Raw genomic sequence first — 23,157 nt, forward strand, 5'->3', positions numbered from 1 at the left:
TCGCGTAATAATAAAGCTAAAACAGCTTTTCACGTGGCGTTTTCGTAGAAAATGAATCATTGTGACAGACGGAACGGTACTTGCCAAGCGCGTCTTCAAGGTGTCCTGTCTCTACGAGAACGATGCCAATCCGAATCCACAATACACCGGCATTCCCATGCATACCACAGCGCAGCAGCGCCAGATTTCCCTCTAGGTAATGTAGTGAGAAACTCTATGGAGCCGGCGAACGAGGTTCAATCTCGCGTGCGCGGGCGAGGAACGCCGCCCAGACGCGAGCCCTCTCCTGCGGGGGAGGGGGGCCAGGCGAGGGAGGAGGGGCGTTCTTCTCCGGCGGCTGCTACGGTGCCTCGATGTCCTCCTCGCCCGCCACTCCGTACAGAGTGGAGACAACCGCGGCGCCTACTACGGCGTTGGCCACGCGAATCGCGGACACCGTGGCAGATGCCTTTGGGGGACGCCGTAGGGACGCGTTGCCGGCGCTTGTGCGCCTTGAGAGCGATCCGCGAAGTGGCCACAGTGCGCGCTACCACGCGGGTCTCGTCTTCAATGCGATCTGCGATGTCTGAGGAGTGCGTGTAGTGCCGGTAGCTTCGTCTGCGCTGTGCTCTCGACGTTCCGTTCGCGGTAAAGCGAGAGATGCACGAAGGTCAGTTGTCTTGCCGCTGCCGCGATTCCTAACTCCAGCGTTTTCGCAGACAGTTTCCGCTCTCATGGAGCGAGATGTGTTCATGCTTACATGTAACCACGTGACACCGTTCCTGTTAATTTAGTTAAAACACGTTGGCAGGCTAGTTGGTTTGGATCCATGGTAGAATGTGTAGGCGCGACTGAACGAAGTCGTAGAACGGAGCAGACGCACAAAGACAGCGCTGTCTCTGTGTGTCTCTTTGTTTCTGCGTCCTCGTCGAGTCACGCTTGCGCATTCTATGATTGTTAATTTAGTTAGTAAGCGAACGCTTACAAGTTTATACGGCCGATAAAACTACTATCCTAACGAACGCGTTTCTCAGCTGAAGGCCATCAATCAGGCCGAAGATGCCGCCAAGGGCTCGAGGCCGTCATCTAGGTAGGGAGGCCTAGGTCTCGCAGATCTGCTGTACTAAAATAAAGTTTATTCCTCCTCCTCCTTATCTTGCGCCTTGATCTACGAAATTTCTCATAATTGCCTTCAAAACACATTCTGCAAATTTTTCTTTGTGTGTGTAAGTGCGTGAATTGCCCTGCCACTATTTCTTTTATATTTGTGTTACACGTTTACAATGAGAAGTTGTTGTGTGTGTTGTATGGTTCGCTCTTTGCTGCAGCGCATGTTCTTTGTTTTGTCGAGTCTTCCTTGTAAATAGCTTTGCCCTGTGCTGTCTCTTCTTGTGCGTACCGCTGTACGGATGTATACACGGGGGAAAGGAGCACCGTCAAGCAGCAACTTAGCGGCTTTTCTGTCCCTTCAACGCAGCCGTGTACCTATGTATTCATGTCTGGAATAAAGACTCAGACTCATCTGGAATAGCTAATCAAAGAAAGCTTTGCTTTAACGCGACACAATAAATCAGTTGAGACTAATAAAGCATTGTTTGCGAACCCTGCAGGCGGTCATTTCAAAATAATAGTTTGATTATTAGATGAGAAAATGGAGGTCGAAGTATCAGTATTCGAATTTCGCGCCGTAACGCCGACGCCATTACGTCAGTGTGACGTCAGGGATTCCAAACAATGTTTTCGCATTAGGGCCGCGTTGGCTGAGTAAAGGTTCCCGAAACTTGCCATGTTTAATCTTTGGTTCATTTAGAACACAATGTGGTCAATCTGTACCATTGTATAATTAAGTAAGCCCTAGACTATGCCATCAAAATCCATGACGTCACAGCGACCAGGTGCGGGAACTTCATGGAGGCGTCGCCACCCGTCTTTCGTTCTTGCGCTTTTTCTGGCTTACCAAGCGTCTAATCGTGTTAATAGGGGGTGTTTTCGGTGTCATAGAAAGGTAATTTACTAATGCAGAAGAAATCATTTTTTTCTCTTTTGTGTCCCTTTAAAACGAACGAAAATATTGATACATGCATATTGCGTGTTTCTTGTGGCCGATGCACGAGGGCACCCCGACGAAGACGGCGAACGCTCTCTGGCTATCAAGCTGTCCGCTGAACTGGCCAGCGCTGCAGTTACCTTTTGTAAATATACTCCCGTCTTAATCCTTTGTTCGCGCAACAATATAATTACGGCCTGCAAACGTGCGAATGCCAACCAGTGTCCTGCCCATGAGCACGCCTTCGGGAGATTCCCTAACGCACACGAAAACAACTTTTCACGGATCCGTGGCTCTTTCGTGAGGCAAAGTGTCTATTGCGTCACGAACGCATTGCTTTTGTCTGTGTGTGGCTCTCAGTTCACAGGCAAAAACGACGGGAACAAAAAGCTAAACGTGGACGACCTGCACATGCACTACCTGTTTGAGACCAAGACCCAGAGCCACATGTGGGAGTACCGTACCAAGGCAGGCAGAATTGATGTCTTCGTCTACGACAACGCCGACACTCTGGCCCCCAAGGTACGTGCACGTGACCTCCGCTGCATGGTGTTGACATTGGGCTACCTCAAGGGAAAATATCTGTCTGTTGTCTATTATGCGAGGCATATTACGAGAGCTCAACCCAGCTCCTCAGGCGCGGCGGTGTCGCCTTGAAACCACGTGACACCGTGACGTCACGACAGAGGAGAAGTGGCTTTGGCTCAACTCTTGCAAGACGGGCTGGGTGGGAATCGAACCAGGGTCTCCGGAGTGTGGGACGGAGACGCTACCACTGAGCCACGAGTATTTTTTTTTTCTTTATTGCCGGATTTCTCCTCGTACAATGGAGAGGAATTCTTGCTGGAATTCCACATACATACACATAAGTTGCATTAAAAACGAGACTCGTACTTTGCCTCGTGTTGTTAGGTTAGTAGGGCTCTTGTGTTAGCAACTGATCAAACACAGGTAGCCATTCTGGAGGATCGGAAAGTGTCCTGTAGACGTCACTGAGCCACGAGTACGATGCTTCAAAGCGGTGCAAAAGCGCCTCTAGTGAATGCGGTGTTGCCTTAGAAACGAGCTGTTTCTAAGGCGTGCGTCTCTTGCTCGGGCGCACATTTCGTTGCCGCGCCGAACGCTGCTTTGCTCGACGCTCACCGCGTCCAATGCGGGGCGCGTAGTCGCTTCCCTGTCGACCCCTTGGCGGGTCGACGGGAACGCTGTCGCGTTCCACTCTTGAAGGCGAAGCAGTAATGCATGAGTTGTTTCTTCGTCTAGCCGAACCAAATATAGCCAAGCAACAGCAGTTCACCAGGCTAAACAGTGCTTCAACAACTAAAATAAAGGCTAGTATGCTTCGCATCCTGGGGCTTAACCTTACCTAAGCCACAGCCATTTTTTATCTAGATATCTGTACTTTTATCTGTCCATCTATCTATTTATCTATCTATCGTCTATTTATCTAGATATCTGTATTTTTATCTGTCTGTCTATCTATTTTATCTATCTATCTAGATATCTGTATTTTTATCTGTCTATCTTTCTATTTATCTATCGTCTATTTATCTAGATATCTGTATTTTTACCTGTCTATCTATCTATGTTATCTATCTATTTATCGTCTATTTATCTAGATATCTGTATTTTTATCTGTCTACCATCTATTTCTCCATCTCTCATCTATCTAAACGAGAAGGAAGGACATTCACCGAGGGTCCCGATTTTTTTTATTAGTCATACCATGAGAAGCCAACAAACACTGACACCAAGGACAACATAGGGGAAATTACTTGTGCTTAGTAAATGAAATAAAGAAACGATAAATTAATGGAAATGAAAGTGGATGAGAAAAAAACACCTTGCCGCAGGTGGGGACCGAACCCACAACCTCCGCATTTCGCGCGCGATGCTCTACCAATTGAGCTACTGCGGCGCCGTTTCACCATGTGCTTTCTTGGGGTATTTGTGTTTCCTAGTAGAACCCTGGGAGTGTTAGCCAGCGCCACCACTCACGGACCTTGGCGGCGGACGTGGAACGTCCTTTCTGCCGCAGGCGTCACGAGAACGTGATCCTTTTGGGTGAAGGCGACTGGTCAATAAACCCACACATGCTACCTGAAGGCATCAATGTTGCCGGATTCGAGACCCTCGTTATGTAATGTGCGGTTCTCCTCCCCACGCTCTTGGGACAAAGGAGCGACAACAAAGCAGTGCAAACAATCACAAGGGCATTTATTGCACCTTTCATAGATCAATGCCTGCTAGCCGAGTTGCTATCCGCAAAACATGCCGATGGGCGCGCGACAAATCTAGGAAATCCGAATCACCGCTACCGGATAGCGAGCGAATATGTTCGCCCCATGCTGGATCCCAACGCCTGGTCGTTCGCGTGTACGGTCACGCCAACGGTGGCGCGTTCGGAGGCGGCCACGCTAGACGGTCTCGCAGAAGCATGGGTCGGCGCACGCGCAGCACGGCACGTCCGTACCGCTTTCTGTCCCGAATCCATGAGGCAGCCTGTTCTCCCCTGCGCCCCCAAGTAAACCTGCCGTGAGGCGGCGTTAGCAGCGCAACACTCGCGCCATCTCTCGCACTGCGCCCCAACCACATCGACCGCCGCGGGCATCACGCAGGCCACGCGGCGAAGCCGCACTACAGGGGAGACGCGATGCGGGAAAAACATCAGGGGACGCGCGAGAGTCGCGCATCCCCGCAGTAATGAACGAGAAGCAAGGGGATTAACCGAGGGGCGCGATTTTTTATTAGTCATATCATAACAAGTCAGCAAACACTGACACCAAGGACAACATAAGGGAAATTACTTGTGCTTAATAAATGGAATGAAGAAACGATACATTAATGGAAATGAAAGTGGATGAAAAAACTTTCCGCAGGTGGGGACCGCGAAATCCAAAGGTTGTGGGTTCGGTCCCCACCTGTGGCATTTGTGGCAGTTGTGGCGGTCCCATTTGTGGCAAGTTGTCATTTCTTTCTGGTGTTGTTTTCTTTCTTTTCCTTAACCAGGAATACAAGACTTACCAACGCTTAAGGAACTCGTATTCGTTATCGTTTCTACATTTGTGAAGAAGGCAAAGAAAGTTAGTTTTCGCGGTGGCTTTTACTTGGCACTGTTGTCTGTTGGGTTCATATGGTGTTCACTAGAAAACTCGAGCCTCTCGATTCCCCTTATCCTTCTAGACCTGTGATTCTCAGTCTATCTTTCAGTACTGTAAAAACAAATGTGTGGGACAGCAGATGTGTGGGAGGCTGTGCACTCAAAGAGCAAATCATAATCAAGTTTATTAGGTTCAAAGCAGAAAAAAAGAAATAAACAACGTGGAGGAGGTACGAGGGAGGAGGTCCGAGAGCACTAGGATGAAGGGGGACCTCCTGTGCAAGATTACAAACAAGCGTAGTGGCTAAACTAAGGCGGCATTGTAACAATAGTAAACGTAGTTGTATAGTTGTATTGTAAATTTACGCAGAAGCGAAAACCCCAAACATTCAACATTATTCTAAAGAGATGAATATAAACAATAATAATTCAGTAAGTAAGAAAACAATCCCTTTTCTTTTAAAGTGCCATGTGACGAACAATGTTTGAGATACGTCGTTAGAGTGTTAAAACTAGCTAAAGCATAGAAATGTGCGGTACGTTGACCGACCATAATTAGTCCGTGTTACAGCTAGTGAAAAATTTCCGACTGACGCAAATCTAGCAGGATTAGTGTTGAGAAGACCAACAGTACAAAATACACGACGGTACGTGATGATTCATTGACTTGAATAGGATATTGTCCAAATGATATTTAATTAAACTAGGAACTGAGATTTTATCAAAACTACATATGAAGCAGCGAAAGGGCACTGTTGCAATACAAACTAAACGTCAGTATTCTAGTGGCTTGTTTTTGTATGTGCTGCATAAAGGATGGAGTATCTTTTGCTGGACTATTACTTTCTGTCTTAAATGTTTGACTCTGTCTTCAACAGCTCTCCTTCTCCCTTCACAGTGCGGTGCTTATTCTTGCGGAAAACAACGAAAGACTACCCCATCAAAGAGCGCGAGAACTCTCACACACAACGTCACGTATCTCACTAGCAGTTACTCCTCTCTCTCTCTCTCTCTCTCTCTCTCTCTCTCTCTCTCTCTCTCTCTCTCTCTCTCTCTATGTGTGTGTGTGTGCGTGCGTGTGCGTGTGTGTGTCCAAACAATAATTCAAGCAGAGATGTGCGAACAAACATGTATGTCTAAGCCAATTAATTAAAAAGCCTCCCATTTACAATCTCTATTATAAAGATGAACGAAGTAAGGGTGAACAGTTAGCTTAATTAGTCGCGCTCATTTACAAGAGAAAAGTTTGAAAAAGATCACTGCAGGTAGCAACAATGCTAACAAAATTTAAAACAAGATTACAACAAAATATTACAGCAAGATTGTAATGTTGTGTCGGTGGTTTAGCGAAAATTAAAGTACGCTAGTAATACGAATGTGTTTGATTCCTTAATTTCTTAATGTTACACGAAGCCCATCTTTTAAAACGTCAGTTGTTTTGACTATATTTCTGGGAATATGATTTCATTTCGAAATGGCTAAGTAGTGAAAGAATGAAAACTGCAATAGCTTAGTTCGTGAAAATGCAGGTTCAACCTTACAGTCGAGCTAATTCGTGGGAATGTCTTTTTTGGTGGGTATGTGTACATCCGAAGAGAGATTAGGATGGGGATAAAGCAAAGTAGACGCCAGGGCTGACTGCGGGAGGTTCGTGGTTCGAACCCTAACGCCGGACGTCCACCGGCTTATAAGATAGGTGCAAGCAGCGTACAGGCAAGGCGCCCGGCTTTCCAGGGCTGTGTTGTTGGGAGAGGTCCATTAAGGTCACTACGCCTGATTTGCAAGAATACATAAAAACGCTGAACCTTTTCAAAAAAGAAGTTCAGCGGTCCCATGCCGCCAACGTCCTCATACGTGGGTGTCTTTCCGAGTGTCTGGAACTCCCGTAGTTGCTGAGCACATGGCTGCGAGCGCGCTTGTTTTCCTATTTCTCGGATTCGCAGGATATTTGACTCCAGGACATTGAACTCCAGGACAATCAACACCAGGACATTAAACTTGAGGACATTTCTCTCCAGGAGATTTAACACCAGGACGTTTAACTCCAGGGCATTTAACTCCAGGACATTTAACTCCAGGACAATCAACACCAGGACATTCAACTCGAGGACATTTCTCTCCAGGACATTTAACACCAGGACATTTAACACCAGGACATTTAACTCCTGGACATTTAACTCCTGGACATTTAACTCCAGGACATTTAACTCTAGGACATTTAACTCAAGGAGATTTAACTACAGGAGATTTAACTAGAGGACATTTAACTCCAGTTTGGTGAGTTACTCCCCCACTGGAGAGTGCTCGCTCTGGTGAAACACGATACAATGCGGCTCCACCTGCGAACACGAGAATTCTTCACGCAAGCAGTCAAATACGGGGCGAACAGTTACTCCCGATAGGGAGTTTCATGAACTCCCCTTGTTCTTTGAGTGCATCGCATCCGATCCTAAAAGTTGTCCCACACATTTACGTTCCCTAGATGGTACTGTACCCGCCGTGGTTGCTCAGTGGCTATGGTGTTGGGCTGCTGAGCACGAGGTCGCGGGATCGAATCCCGGCCACGGCGGCCGCATTTCGATGGGGGCGAAATGCGAAAACACCCGTGTGCTTAGATTTAGGTGCACGTTAAAGAACCCCAGGTGGTCTAAATTTCCGGAGTCCTCCACTACGGCGTGCCTCATAATCAGAAAGTGGTTTTGGCACGTAAAACCCCAAATATTATTATTATTATTAGATGGTACTGTGGAGGCGGCACCTTTTGTTGGAGTAACTGCTTCTCCAGCATTTTACTGTGGCTTTGTGTTACTCTCGCGCGAGATAGTGCGTTTGGTCTAATGGAAAACGAGACAGGACTACTCCACCATAGAGCATGAAAGCTCTCGCACAGGACGTCGAATATGGTTGAGCGGCTGCTCCCGCTCATAAAGACTTTGTTTGCTCTTGCTCTCTCACTGCACTTGATCCAGTGCACTGTCGAACAGGGTCCCGCACTTTTAGGCGAGAGTGCTGGCAACTCTCTTGCGGGAATAAATACTATTCCACTTCCAAGAGCTGCATACTCGATGAATTGTTCCCATACAATGAAGTACGAGTCAAGCGCATTCGTTCGGAGAGTAAGATTACTCTCGCAAGTAAAGGTACATACGGGATTAAGCACTTACTCCCGCTAAAGAACTTACCGGTGCCGCACGTTACACAAAACTCTAACGCGCAATTTGTATGCTGTACTAAGTATCTGTATGTATGCCCACTGACGACGATTTTAATATATATCGACGTTCTAGTTTAGACCGTCGTGGTGAGGTTGCGTCAGATGAGATATTAGGGACTTTTAGCGTGCCCGGTATTCGGGCAAGCGCGGGCGGTTTTCCGGTTTAGCGGGGGTGTCAAGGTGAGCGGCCCGATCGGTGGCGCCAGCTGGTGGCGCAAAGCTCAACCACACAAACACCGAGCTAATTATTGTATTCTGCTTACCTGCTGGGGTAAATTTTCAACAGTGGCGTAATCGTGTTCACAATTACGCCGCTGCCAAAAATTTGCACGAGTGGCTAAGCAGGAAATGGTGAGTTAGTGCAGTTTTAGCTATGCGCTTGTCTGGTTGAGCTCTACTACACCAAGCGGCTTCACCGCTCACGTTTACGCCCCCGGTAATCCGCCCAAACCGCTCCCGTTTACCGGAATAGCGTACAAGCTAAAAGTCTCGATCACCGCGTCGCACTTGGCACAAGCATTTTCACTGACTCGTGACCACCGAATGGCACCGTTTGCAGATCGAAAGGCTACTGGATGCATGGCCCGACGACAGGTGCGTCGTTTTCGACGACCTAGGCGAGGACAGTTTGGTGGGTGGATTCACGTTCGATAACCATACGGTAAAGTTCGAAAAATTCGGGATGTTCAACGTCGTTTCCGCGGCCATGATCAAGAGATACGGCGGAACCGCCTTTCCGGAAGAGTATCATCAGAAGGTACCAAAGTTGTTTCCTGGCAGCGGATGAGGCTCCGAGCAAACTTGAAACAAGAAGAAAGAAAGAGGCGACCGTGCACGCGTCGGACAAAGATCATCTGCCACAAATAAACTTTATCTTTTTCTTAATTTTGTCTCTTTGTCACGTGAGTTGCCACAATAAACGGGAACTCCTGCTCACGCAAGCACACGCACACAAAAACGCTTGCCATCCTAACTTCACATGCATGGTGCACACTGTGGCTCCGTTATTGCCATAGCAATTGTGCGGACACTGCAGGCGCTTTTCTGCCATCGTCGTCGTCGTCACCGTGATGTTTGGTATAAAGTGCAAGGGTGATAATATCGTACCCGCGGGCAGTTTGATGTATGTGCGAGGGAAAGCGCGCGAGGGTGAGTAGACCACGGCGGCTCCGCCTAGCGCGAACAAGGGAGCAAAGTGGGGAAGAGAGAGAGAGAGAGAGAGACGAGATCTATACAAGTGCCTCGCGAGGTTGTCACAGCCGTGGGACGCGTTACGAGCGAGAGGAACGGGATGTTCTCCCGCATAAGTGTTAGTAAATTGCTGTTTGTCTTTATGTCAACATTAAAGCACACACTGAACACAAACTTCCAAACGGATTGTCTGTAAACTGTCGCCGGAAAGCATTTGTTGCACCCTGACTGTTTGCGAGCCTTTGTTTGCGTTTGGCCTCGGCCTCGGCCGCGCGAACGGTAGAGTCTTCTCTGCGACGGCGATGAGCTTCTGCTTCAGCCTCGCTTACTGCTGGTTGCTCTCGACGGCGGCGATGAGCCTCCGCTCCGGCGGTGCGAACGGCAGGGTCTTCTCGGCGGCGGCGATGAGCTTCTGCTTCAGCCTCGCTTACTGCTGGTTGCTCTCGACGGCGGCGATGAGCCTCCGCTCCGGCGGTGCGAACGGCAGGGTCTTCTCGGCGGCGGCGATGAGCTTCTGCTTCAGCCTCGCTTACTGCTGGTTGCTCTCGACGGCGGCGATGAGCCTCCGCTTCGGCGGCGCGAACTGCAGGGTCTTCTCGGCGGCGGCGCTTAGCCTCTGCTTCGGCGACGCGTACTCCTGGATCATCTCGACGGCGGCGACGGTAAGCTTCTGCTTCGGCGGCACGCATCTCTGGATTCTGACGGCGACGGCGCTGGGCCTCTGCTCTGGCAGCTCGTTTAGCAGCAGCAGCAGCAGCAGCAGCAGACGGAGGACTTCCATCGGTCGTCTCGCTCATGGCTCAGAAAGAACTGGCAGATAATTTCGCAGTGGCGAACGGCAGCGGCAATTTCGGCTCGGGCGGTGCACATATACAGATCCGCCGCCACCGATCTGGCTCTCTGATTGCCACCGCACAGGGGTTGCATTGGAGAAGGAGCGAAGAAAGGAATTAAGTTCGAGCCAGCGCTTTGACAACCGGAGACTCGCAGGAAGAGGGGGAGGGGGGCGGCGTGTACACCCAGCGGCAAACGATGGGGGCAGAAGCGCGCGCAGCAAGCGGACAACACGATAAAGGGAGGAGGGAAGAGATAGCAGCGACTGACTGATGCCGCTGACGCCGATAGTGAGTCAATCCCAGCTGCGGAGTTGGTTTCAGGGACAACGCCGCCGATGCCGACACAAACAATATGATACCCTCGCTTCCGCAGCGCTAAGAACCAGGTCTAGCCGTGGGAAGGTGGTCACGTATTCGTCGACGTGCCGGGGCCTACGTGAAATAACCGGCGCGTCGGCAACTGAAGAGCACCCTATCCGCCACACAAGAACAGGGGGGGGGGACCCTTTCCTCCTCTTTCTGCATGGCGGCGACGGTGTTCTATGCAGTCACGTTATCTTGACTCTCTAGCGGCGTCAGCGGCATCCAGCGGTATCAGTCGGTCGCTGCTAGCGCTGGGTGGATGAAAGGGGGGCGGAGCTGGTTACGAGGCCGACGACAACGCCGACGACGACGCGAAACCCAGGAACGGACGCCAAAGAGCTGCGCTCTAAAAACAATTGAGGTAGAGTGGGTGGTGTCCTCATTCTAGGACTCCACTGGCCATGGCTGCTCGTCGTACTTGCTGGACGAGAGCTTCTTGTCCCGCCAGGGTATCGCCGGTCAGCTGTACCTCCCACCGCTCAAATGTCGTTCTAGGCATATTTAAGTGTTGAGGTTTGTCCCCGCACCCCCACGAGATGTGAAAGAGTGTAGGGTGTGTGTCACCGCACCAGGGGCGGATGCCGCGATATGTATGTGGGAACATTTTACTGTATCTGTGTAGATTCGGAAATGTGTTGGTCTGAGTAAGTCGGAGAGCTACGGCATCTTCGGTGCTGAGCTTTCTGTGAGGCGGAGGATAAATCCTACGGTTGAGTCGCTGGATCTCGAGTCGGTCGCAGTAATTGGATGGCAGGGGCATGAAGGTAAAGGGTCTAGGGCTACGCGTGGCCGCGCGGGTCATATCTTGAAAACGATGTGTGATTGAGACAAGAGTCCAGGCGAACCGGGGGCCAATAGCTTCGTGTGCGCTATGTTCTCGCCTCTTAGTTCGCGTTGGAGCGAAGGGCTGCACGAAGGCCGATTCGCTCGCTCCGGCAGCCGTGCTGCCTCACTCGAGCGTTTCTTTACAGCAATTTGGCGTGATCATCGAGTGAGGTGGGTTCATGTTTGCTTGCGTGCGACACCACGCTTCTTAATTTAGTTTGTAAGTGAATGCTTACAAGTTTACGCGGCCGGTAAAACTAATATGCTTATTCTTATATCTGTCTACAACTTTGCTAGAGCAATTGATGCTTTGGCTTTCGGATGTAACTGCAACTTTTTTTATGTCAGCTTATCAATCGCTGCTTGAATAAGGCACGTTGACGAGGCTGCGCCATCGAAGGGCAGATACTACGTGCCTTGCTGAAGCCACTGTGTGTGTGTGTGTGTGTGTGTGTGTGTGCGTGTGTGCGCGTGTGTGCGCGTGTGTGCGCGTGTGTGCGTGTGCGTGCGTGCGTGTGTGTGCGCGCGTGTGTGTGTGTGTGTGTGTGTGTGTGTGTGTGTGTGTGTGTGTGTGTGTGTGTGTGTGTGTGTGTGTGTGTGTGTGTGTGTGTGTGTGTGTGTGTGTGTGTGTGTGTGTGTGTGTGTGTGTGTGTGTGCGCCCACCCCCCTGAGGCCCCCCACACTGAGTCACTGTGGGGGGCCTCGGTGCCTTGCCTTGCCAGCAGGCACGTAATCCCAAGGTGAACAGTCTTATTTACTAAAATTCTCCACGAAGGCGTCGCTTCGGAGTGACTCGAACATGTGCGCTCGACCGGCATCATTGTTTTGACTCGGCCTCAGACCTTGTGTACTCTACACCCACAGAAAAACCCAAACTTCTCCACAAAAGGCTGAAGAAGATAACACTACCATAACAGAACAAAATAAAAAGAAAGCGTCAGACAATAAGAAATATTACCCTCCTATTGAAAAGCAAGAACCACAAATATTTCGCCACATGCCGCTCACGTTGGCTGATGAACAAACTACAACCACTTGCGAGCAAACTTGAAACTCGAAGACACATAACAAGGACGAATGCACGGACATGAAGAAGGGCGTGTTTGGTTCATTCGCTCCTGCTCTTTTGCCTTCTGGTTTCAAGTGTACTAGTCGTGGGATACCAACAAGCCTGTTCTCGGGTCTATACCACAGTATCCTGCAAAAGCTCACTTATCATACATACACTCGTAAACCATGCCTAAGCACGAACAAAGCTTTATTTTACTTCCGGCCCCCGAATTCCAGGAGGTCCTGACAATAAATCCGCCCACCCATAGCGCAGCTTACGAGTGTGCTCCTCTTGGTACACATCCCTATCGCCATCCCTTTTGGAACAGGACGGTGACAAATGGTCACCTAGCCTGCTTCATCAAACTAAGTCTTACTACATCTATCGCAATATATGGTTCTGCTTACCTCACCTCCATCTTGTGTTTCTTCATGTTAATATGCCTATCTCTTTATGGTATACAGCTATACATCTGCCTGTAACCTCGCCGTGCGTTGATGGGAAAAATAAAAATCCTGTCATGGAATTCGAAATTAGTTTCTCCAATAAAATAAAGAAAGGAAAAGCAAGAACAAGATATCAACAAGAACAATACTAACAAATTGGCAACTTCGTTTACTTGTTAGGCGTCCTCTGTTGCTAATTCGCACTCAATCGCTTTCCCTGGTTTCCTCCAATGATTCCGACTCCTTCAATTTTCGCCGAGCGCCTGCAAATGGCCTTTCACGATGACGCAAGGTGACACCGTCAAGCTCCCGCTGTTGATCTTCACGTCACATTTTTTTTTTTGCATTCATAGATCTAGGGAGGGGGGCGGGGGTTATTCTGTAAGAGTCCGCCTAGTGGACTGTCCATTTCGGCCGCTGCTGATTGGACGAAGCTGTACGAGCGAGCAGGAGGCGAGCGGCTCCAGCCAATCAGCAGCGGCCGAAATGGACGGTCCACCAGGTGGACTCCTACAGCATACCTCCCCTGATCTGTCTATCGCTAACCTCCGTGGGTACATGCCGCGCTTACGAATCATCATTATCATCATCAACTTCTTCTTCTCCTTCGTCGTCGTCGTCGTCATCATCATCGACGTTCGGCTCGTGTCACGAGACCAGCAGGAGAGCTCGCGGTTGGCGTTCCTGCTTCGACGAGGGCCTGTCTGCTGCACGTCTCACGACCCGGGCCCCGAGTTCGTGCCGGACTTTTCGACGAGAGCATCCACTCGGACTCCAGCCGAGGTTAGCGCAGGCGTTCTTCGGCCCCCGTTTCCGCGACAACCCCCGCGATCTATCGCCGGCAGCTTCGCCCGCGTTTCCGTCGAGCAGGCTCTGAAGGAATCGTTTTCTTCGGGTACGCGTGAACTTGCTATGCTCCCGGTCGCCTCACTGCAGTGTCAAAAAATTGGAGGCTTATCAAGGTTAAGCCCAGTGGATGCGAAGCATCCACTGGGCTTAACCTTAGCGTTTGGAGGCATCTTGACCGCATACACGCCCGGCGCAAAGACGCTGGCGCGGTTGCGGGCACAGATCACATGATGTGACGTCCCGTGATGACGTCACACCGGCTGCAGATGGGGCCTCATATCGCGCCGTCGGACGTCGCCCGGCGGAGGCCTCCACGCGCGCGACGCGGCGGCGGCGCCACCATCGCTGCATCACGTGATATGTGACGTCACACGCCAGGGTCAATGGTGGCCACCGCCGGGAGGCGACCGACGGCGCGATATGAGGCCCCATCTGCGGCCTGTGTGACGTCATCACGTGACGTCATGTCACGTGACCCCACTTCAGGGTCAATGGTGGCCACCGCCGGGCGTCGCGCGAAGGCCCGAAACCTACGTTAATATGCTTCGCATAAAGGCGTGGCAGTTTGGGCGAGTTGGTATGTCATGACTTCTTTAGGCTTGTAGCTCAGACTTCCGCCACAGGCTGTCTGAATATGTGTTTTCACATGGTTACTTTCGGTTTTGTTGCATGGCTTTGTGTAATCTCTTCCTGTCACATGGTTCGCTGAGTGTATAAGTAGCCTTCTGCGTCACGAAATAAGCCATCAGTGAGAAGTTAGCGCTCACTTTGCTCTCCGTTCCTTTTCATTACCCTTTCCACCTTCGTTTTCGCTCTTTACGAGCTGCGCCACAAGCCTAAGAAAGTCATTACTGGAGTGTGTTAAGCGAACGGGGTGCTCTTTAGCACGTTGCCCTCATATACTGCCTCTGATAGATACTACGTTGTTAGCAATGCTGTGAGACCACTCTCTTTCAATATGTCAGGGTTTGTTTTTTTTTGTTCTTTTCGTGCGCAGTGCACTACCCCACTACACATAGACAAAGCAGTAGCTTCACGGCAGGTCGACATGAAAATTAAATTATGGGGTTTTACGTGCCAAAACCACTTTCTGATTATGAGGCACGCCGTAGTGGAGGACTCCGGAAATTTCGACCACCTGGGGTTCTTTAACGTGCGCCTAAATCTAAGTACACGGGTGTTTTCGCATTTCGCCCCCATGGAAATGCGGCCGCCGTGGCCGGGATTCGATCCCGCGACCTCGTGCTCAGCAGCCCAACACCAAAGCCACTGAGCAACCACGGCGGGTGGCAGGTCGACATCAGGCTTCCGTCAAATAGCAGCTAACTGTAGTTGCAATGTGGTTGCAAGGATTGTATTATATATTGCTTGCGCTGACGTCATCCTACGCGTCGTGTTAGTGAACCGGCGCGGGGAGAAGCTGCGTTCGTGACGTCACGTGCAAGCTTTCCGCTGGCGCAAAGGATTCGGTGCAGCACGGTAGCGCTCAACTTTTTTTTTATGCGAAGCATATTACTAGAGCTCAACCCAGCTCCTCAGGCGCGGCGGTGTCGCCTTCAATACCACGTGACACCGTGACGTCACGACAGAGGAGAAACGGGGCTCCAACTCGCGCCGTCGCTCACGGCGTCGCCTTCAAGGCTGACCACGTGACACCGTGACGTCACGACAGAGGAGAAACGGGGCTCCAACACGCGCCGTCGCTCGCGGCGTCGCGGCGGTATATAAGCAGCTGCGCTTGCCTCTGCTAGACACTCACGAGGTGAGATGCCTCCTGGAGACAGAGCTGCTCGTTGGAATGAGAAGCGAAGGTTGCGGCGTGCTTCAGAGACTGTTTCTAGGTGGCTTTGCTACGGCGCAGCGACTACGCGCCCCGCATCGGACGCGGTGAGCGTCGAGCAACGCAGCGTTCGGCGCGACAACGAAATGTGCGCCTGAGCAAGCGCCGCACGCCTGAGCCGACGCCGACGACACCGGCTTTTCTGCGAAACGAGCTCCTTAACGCTGTCGCGTTAAAATAAAGGCTTGCATGCTTCGCATCCTGGGCTTAACCTTAACCGCATCCTGGGCTTAAGCCACAGCCATTTTTCTTCTTTTCCTTGTCCCCCCCCCCCACCTTTTTTTATGCCCGCCTTAGTTGCTTAGTCGCTTTTGTGTTGCGCTGCTAAGCACGAGGTCGCGGGATCCAATCCCGAGCGTGGAAGCCGCATTTAGATGATGACCGAATTCAAAAACACCCGTCTGGTGGTCAAAAATTAATCCGCAGTCCCCCATTCTGGCGTGCCTCATAATCAATCTTGGTTTTAGGAAGCAAAATTCCCTACATTTTTTTTTTTTGCCTCCAGCGAGGTCAATGACGCGACATACAATAGTTTTAGGATGTTGAGGTTGAACAGAAAAGCGAAGTATCCGCGGTGTCCCGCGGACCGCTAAAACTCCCTATATGAATAAAATTTCGGCGCGTGTTGGGAAACGGAAGCAATTTCCGTCGTAACTATAGGCTACCTGCAATAGGTATACGCAGTTTCATTAAAGGGTCACTAAATCGAAACAATAAATAAGTTTAGACTAATGAATCGTTGTTTCAGAACTCTGTAGGTAGTCATTTAAAAAAAATAGTTTGATTATTACATGATAAAATGAAGGTCCAACTATCAGTATTTGAATTTCGCGACGAAACCCCAGCGCCGGTACGTCAGCGTGACGTCAGGGATTCTAAAGTCTGTTATCGCATTTGGGCCGCGTTGGCTGAATAAAAGTTCCCTAAACTTGCCATGTGTAATATTTGGTTCCTTCAGAACATAATTCAGTCAGTCTGTACCGCTATATATAATTAGTGGGCCCTGGAAGATGCCATCAAAATCCAAGACGTCACAGCCCCCCAGGTGCGGGAACATAAGTAGGCGTCGCCACCCGTATTTCGTTCTTGCGCTTTTTCTGGCTTACCAAACGTCTTAACGTTGTAAGGGTGGCGTTTTCGATGTTGTAGAACGGTAATTTACTGTTGCAGAAGAAATCATTTTTCACTTTAGTGTCCCTTTAAGCATGCGCCTGTTACCTATTTCGCGTCTTCACTTATATACTGGGGCTGCTACACGAGCAAAATAAATCGTTCCAGAAAGCAGCCGTGCTGCCATCGGTTCCGTCAGCGGTGCCAGCCCACGGCTTCGTGACTCCCCCTACCGGCGAAGCCTTCAACTCGACGTTTCGCAGCCATGGCTGGTAATGAACACCAAAGCATCTTAGTTGAAAACAAAAAACGCACTGACTACGTTCGTATATGACAAAAAAAATAATAAACACGACGTACGGGGAAACTCGCTCTCTGACGTAACTGACGAAGGCTGGCCCACCAGCCGAAACGCTTGGCAGCAGACATGAACGTCTTTGCACGTACGTCGTGTTTATTCGTTTATGCTATGCCAACGTAGCCAGTGCGTTTTTTGTTTTCATTGCAACAGCCATATATATCGTAGAGTGTGATTGTAAAATCTGACTGCTGGCCCCTTGTGAACTTGTAACACTTCGCTTAATCTACGCAGAAATGAGCATGGAATCAGCTTCTACCGCTACCGTCGGTACCGGGCAGTCTGAACGCGAGTGAGTATCTTTTTGCCTAGAGAGAGAGAGAGAGAGAGAGAGAGTGTGTGTGTGTGTGTGTGTGTGTGTGTGTGTGTGTGTGTGTGTGTGTGTGTGTGTGTGTGTGTGTGTGTGTGTGTGTGTGTGTGTGTGTGTGTGTGTGTGTGCGTGCGTGCGTGCGTGCGTGCGTGCGTGCGTGTGTGTGTGTGTGTGTTCGTTTTTCAATATTATCCTTTCACAATAACGTACAATGATCTCTCTCCCTCCTTTCATTATCTGGTAAACGCATCGATTCGTCCGGAGATGACGACCGGCATCCATGGGGGCCCGTTGTACGAACCTCACCGGCTCGTCCCCGTGAAACGCACTTCCGGGCCTATAATTAAACCACGCTGCGGTGGGTGTTCATTCCTCACACGCGGAATTTACGGCATTCAAGCGCATTCAAGACCGCCCATATCATAGCACGTGCTTTTGGAAAGTTCGGTGTGGCCGTCGCACAAGATGGCGGATCTGATCACGCAGAAGATACGCCCGAAATGCGCTCAATGTGGTTGCCGATTCCCGCACGATGCTAATAAATAGCGTCTTATTTCTGTACCATGCGTTTCACGTTTGCCTTGTCGGTCGGTGAATAAATGAATGAATGAATGAACTTTTGCACTGGCGCAGGGAAGATGACGAGAACCGGAAAGTGTCGTTCGTCATCTGCTGCAACCTGATCCTCTTCATCATCATGATCATACTGCTCATGCTGCTGCTGATGCGATACACGTGTGAGTATAGTGGTATTGACACCTCGAAGATTCTCTCCGATGCAGTTGCCAGGCAGGTAGTAAGAGTAACTTTCAACTACGTCATCATTGAAGCGCTGTGGATCCGCTCGCTTGAAAAATAACACCTTCCACTCAGCCGGTTTAACTTTCGCAGCAGAGATGGACGCTGCCTCAGAGTTAGGATTGTGCTACACATTACTAGCGCACGGTCTCGTTAACGTAGTTGAATCTGTCAGTGTTAACATTATCGCCGAATCGAGGATAACAATTGAACACCGTATCAGCAGGGAACGGTGGTTAACGTGCTGACGTCAGTAGTGCACGTTCAATGAAATAGCTTGGAGCATAAATTTGCCGAACGAGTAAAATGGCGCAGAAGTTCAGGCGCTCGCGTGTGTTACAGCGCATGCAGACACTACTACCTTCTGCGTTAGCACTCCACTGCATGCTGTGCTCGTGATAATTAGTTCTGACGTGTCCTAACAAATATACGTGTAGACATTTCATGCGCAAATTAGTCCCTCCACTGCCGGCATCCTGTAAACTTGTGCCTTTACGCTTTCATTCGCAAGAAGTGCAATAGGCTTTCTGCGACCATTCGTATTGTCACGTGGTCGTGACGTCAAAGACCAGAGTAGCAATACTGTGAAAGGCAAAAACTAGCTTTTATTGGGCGAACCTGTGCCCACAAAACACGCTACACTTAAAGCACAACGAGAGCGGCGAACACAGTCGGCGATCGTCGTAAATCTGATCAGCGGGTCAAGCGCGTCTGCTTTTATACAGCAGTCGTCGAATGTTCCAGACTAATCGTTGGGATGTGCCTGCCTTCTACGAAGTTCTACATCATTCGCGTCAAGCGATGACATCAGATAACACAAGGTTCGGTGACAACAGACAGCGGATAGAAGCATCGACAACTTTCCAGAAACTTCGGAAAAATGCAGGCGCGTCCCGCGCTGTGCGATAACATCTGCTAAGCGGCAAAACGTGTCGCCCGATAAAGATAAGTACACGTGTCATTACCCCCCCTCTTAAAAGCATTGACCCGATGGTGCAAAACAAAAGTAATAAACAAATGCACTCGTAGCAAAGAAAATAACACAAATGACGAAGTTCGTCAGCGTCCGTAAAACGGTTTAAGGCGCACCACGTGGACCACCTCAGATCGTGCGCGGCGCCGCTGTGAATGCGAAATGCCGTCTGGCACGACCTCATAGTCCAGAGCGCCAATACGTCGGATGACCTTGTAGGGTCCGAAATAGCGTCGGAGTAGTTTCTCACTGAGTCCTCGTCGGCGTATCGGGGTCCATCCCAAACACGGTCGCCAGGCTGGTACTCGACGAAGCGTCGTCGGAGGTTGTAGTGTCGGCTGTCGGTCCTCTGCTGGCTCTTGATCCGCAGACGGGCGAGTTGTCGGGCTTCTTCGGCGCGCTGGAGATAGCTAGCGACGTCAACATTCTCTTCGTCAGTTACGTGCGGCAGCATGGCGTCAAGCGTCGTCGTCGGGTACCTGCCGTAAACCAGCTTAAACGGCGTGATCTGTGTTGTTTCCTGCACCGCCGTGTTGTACGCAAAGGTTACGTACGGCAGGACGGTGTCCCACGTCTTGCGTTCGACGTCGACGTACTACATTGCTAGCATGTCGGCGAGGGTCTTGTTCAGGCGCTCCATGAGACCATTCGTCTGCGGGTGGTAGGCAGTTGTCCTCCTGTGGCTTGTCTGGCTGTATTGCAGAATGGCTTGGGTGAGCTCTGCTGTAAAAGCCGTTCCTCTGTCGGTGATGAGGACTTCTGGAGCACCATGTCGCAACAGGATGTTCTCGACGAAAAATTTAGCCACTTCGGCTGCGCTGCCTTTCGGTAGAGCTTTAGTTTCAGCGAAGCGGGTGAGATAGTCCGTCGCCACGACAATCCACTTATTTCCGGAAGCTGATGTCGGAAATGGTCCCAACAAGTCCATCCCGATCTGCTGAAAAGGTCGGTAAGGAGGCTGGATCGGCTGTAGTAATCCCGCTGGTCTTCTCGGCGGTGTCTTGCGTCGCTGACAGTCGCGGCATGTCTTGACGTAACGGGCGACATCGGCGGTTAGGCGCGGCCAATAATACCTTTCTTGTATCCTCGATAGCGTCCGGGAGAAACCGAGGTGCCCAGCGGTCGGATCGTCATGTAGGGCGTGCAGTACTTCTGGACGTAGCGCCGACGGAACTACAAGAAGGTAGTTGGCGCTGACTGGTGAGAAGTTCTTCACGAGTAGGTTGTTTTGAAGCGTGGACGAAGATAATCCACGCTTAAATGCCCTTGGGACAACGTCGGTGTGCCCTTCCAAATACTAGACTAGGGCTTTTAGTTCCGAGTCTCCTCGTTGCTGTTCGGCGAAGTCTTCCGCGCTTATTATTCCAAGGAAGGCGTCGTCATCCTCGTCATCTTGCGGCGGCGGGTCAATGGGGGCGCGGGATTCGACGACTGCTTTTATACAGCAGTCGTCGAATGTTCCAGACTAATCGTTGGGATCTGCATGCCTTCTACAACGTTCTACATCATTCGCGTCAAGCGATGATATCAGATAACACAAGGTTCGGTGACAACAGACAGCGGATAGAAGCATCGACAACTTTCCAGAAACTACGGATAAATGCAGGCGCGTCCCGCGCTGTGCGATAACATCTGCTAGGCGGCAAAACGTGTCGCCCGATAAAGATAAGTACACGTGTCAATAATAACCAAAAGTATATGTACCTGCAAGCTACTTATGTCTAGGCATTGCGCAGTAGCAGTTCCGTAAACTATATACGTAGCAAGGCTGTCTGAAAATGCGCAGACATAAAATATGGACAAATTTGTAAAGGCCATATATGGACGTACAGTTATGTAGACATATGTATAGACGGTTAAAGCGAAATCCAGAGAAGTATCGTCCGACCATACATTTGACGATAACTAATTTTGTCCACTCATTACATAGTAAAACATACCTATGCCATAAGTGCAGCAAGGATTCGAATATGGAATAGAGAAATATATAGATGAATACATAGACAAATGTAGAAAAAAAGTCATATAGACAATATTACAGACAAATCTCGACAAATATAGTCATATACACAATACTACAAACATGAAGCACCAAGGGGACGAAATCTGGAGGCAGTAATGTGCGTGTAATTCGAAACCTATCGGTGCTATGGCTGGCTAAACCGCTATGACGTAAATTGAGAACGTTCTCTAACATTTCGATAGTCTTTATTCTATATAAGCTGGTCTGTAGGCTTCTAGTAGAGGACTTACGGGCACAGGGTCGTGTGCTTTTGACTTCAGAAAATAGAGTCCACCCCCCCCCCCAAAAAAAAAAAGCTGCTAATGGGCTTTTTTTTCAATTCATAAAGTTGCAAACGAGTTGCCTTCGGGTGTAAGGACAATATCAAATACAGATGGCAATGTGTACGACTATGCGTCCGTTTTTACATTGCGTTTAACAGTGGTATTTTTATGAAAAACAATGTGAAATAAACTTGTTGTAACCGAAATATTTACGTATTCTGTCGTTGAACAGTTGCACGCTTGTTACCAGAATTAGATTTTCTGGTGACGAGTTTTTTGAAACTGTCACCTTTCGTACCGCCTACCTTCTCCACTGTTTCGAAGTTACAATCGCTGCACGCCAGACCTGTAAATTTTGATATTGCTTATGTTCTTGCTATTTGTTCTTCACAGAGTGGTGGTGTTCGTCTTTTCGTTTTTTTACGAAATGAATTTACTCACTTACCAAGACTCTTTCTCCCTTTCTTATTTCTCTACGCAGCAACTGTACAGGCAAGCGGTAAGTTTGTTAGCGTCGAGCTTATGCCCACTTTGGCTGCTGGCACGCACAGACAGACAGACAGACAGACAGACAGACAGACAGACAGACAGACAGACAGACAGACAGACAGACAGACAGACAGACAGACAGACAGACAGACAGACAGACAGACAGACAGACAGACAGACAGACAGACAGACAGACAGACAGACAGACAGACAGACAGACAGACAGACAGACAGACAGACAGACAGACAGACAGACAGACAGACAGACAGACAGACAGACAGACAGACAGACAGACAGACAGACAGACAGACAGACAGACAGACAGACAGACAGACAGACAGACAGACAGACAGACAGACAGACAGACAGACAGACAGACAGACAGACAGACAGACAGACAGACAGACAGACAGACAGACAGACAGACAGACAGACAGACAGACAGACAGACAGACAGACAGACAGACAGACAGACAGACAGACAGACAGACAGACAGACAGACAGACAGACAGACAGACAGACAGATAGATAGATAGATAGATAGATAGATAGATAGATAGATAGATAGATAGATAGATAGATAGATAGATAGATAGATAGATAGATAGATAGATAGATAGATAGATAGATAGATAGATAGATAGATAGATAGATAGATAGATAGATAGATAGATAGATAGATAGATAGATAGATAGATAGATAGATAGATAGATAGATAGATAGATAGATAGATAGATAGATAGATAGATAGATAGATAGATAGATAGATAGATAGATAGATAGATAGATAGATAGATAGATAGATAGATAGATAGATAGATAGATAGATAGATAGATAGATAGATAGATAGATAGATAGATAGATAGATAGATAGATAGATAGATAGATAGATAGATAGATAGATAGATAGATAGATAGATAGATAGATAGATCAGAGTGCACAGACCTGTTTAGCCCATTGGGTGAGAACACTGGCTTCCGAGAGTGAGAGCGATGGTGACGTGGCATCGCGGCGATGCCCTCTGCCATCACGTGACATCTTGCGCGCCAGCGCACCAGCTGATGTTCCTGTTCGCCCGCTCTGCTCC

The 23,157-nt window shown here is 49.4% G+C and overlaps 2 protein-coding genes across 6 annotated transcripts in view; both read left to right on the forward strand.

Annotated features, from left to right (window-relative positions):
- LOC139049037 (uncharacterized) overlaps positions 1-9,225 on the forward strand; it is a 70,842-nt gene extending 61,617 nt beyond the window's left edge. For both annotated transcript variants that reach the window (XM_070524119.1, XM_070524120.1), the window contains 2 exons: positions 2,387-2,548; positions 8,900-9,225. In XM_070524119.1, the coding sequence (XP_070380220.1) occupies positions 2,387-2,548; positions 8,900-9,127 (390 nt within the window). In that variant the 3' untranslated portion in view covers positions 9,128-9,225. The remainder of the gene's footprint in view (positions 1-2,386; positions 2,549-8,899) is intronic.
- Positions 9,226-13,680: 4,455 nt separating this feature from the next.
- Positions 13,681-23,157, forward strand: part of LOC139049039 (uncharacterized) — a 47,403-nt gene continuing 37,926 nt past the window's right edge. For 2 of the 4 annotated variants that reach the window (XM_070524124.1, XM_070524127.1), the window contains exons 1-5: positions 13,682-13,835; positions 17,020-17,123; positions 17,444-17,501; positions 18,153-18,256; positions 22,058-22,075. In XM_070524124.1, coding sequence (XP_070380225.1) covers positions 17,117-17,123; positions 17,444-17,501; positions 18,153-18,256; positions 22,058-22,075 — 187 coding nt within the window. In that variant the 5' untranslated portion in view covers positions 13,682-13,835; positions 17,020-17,116. Of the gene's footprint in view, positions 13,948-17,019; positions 17,124-17,443; positions 17,502-18,152; positions 18,257-22,057; positions 22,076-23,157 lie in introns of all 4 variants that reach the window. The other 2 variants (XM_070524126.1, XM_070524125.1) reach the window with 2 other exon arrangements.

This window comes from Dermacentor albipictus, chromosome 8 (assembly GCF_038994185.2).
Source record: "Dermacentor albipictus isolate Rhodes 1998 colony chromosome 8, USDA_Dalb.pri_finalv2, whole genome shotgun sequence".
NCBI classification, from domain to species: Eukaryota; Metazoa; Arthropoda; class Arachnida; order Ixodida; family Ixodidae; genus Dermacentor; species Dermacentor albipictus.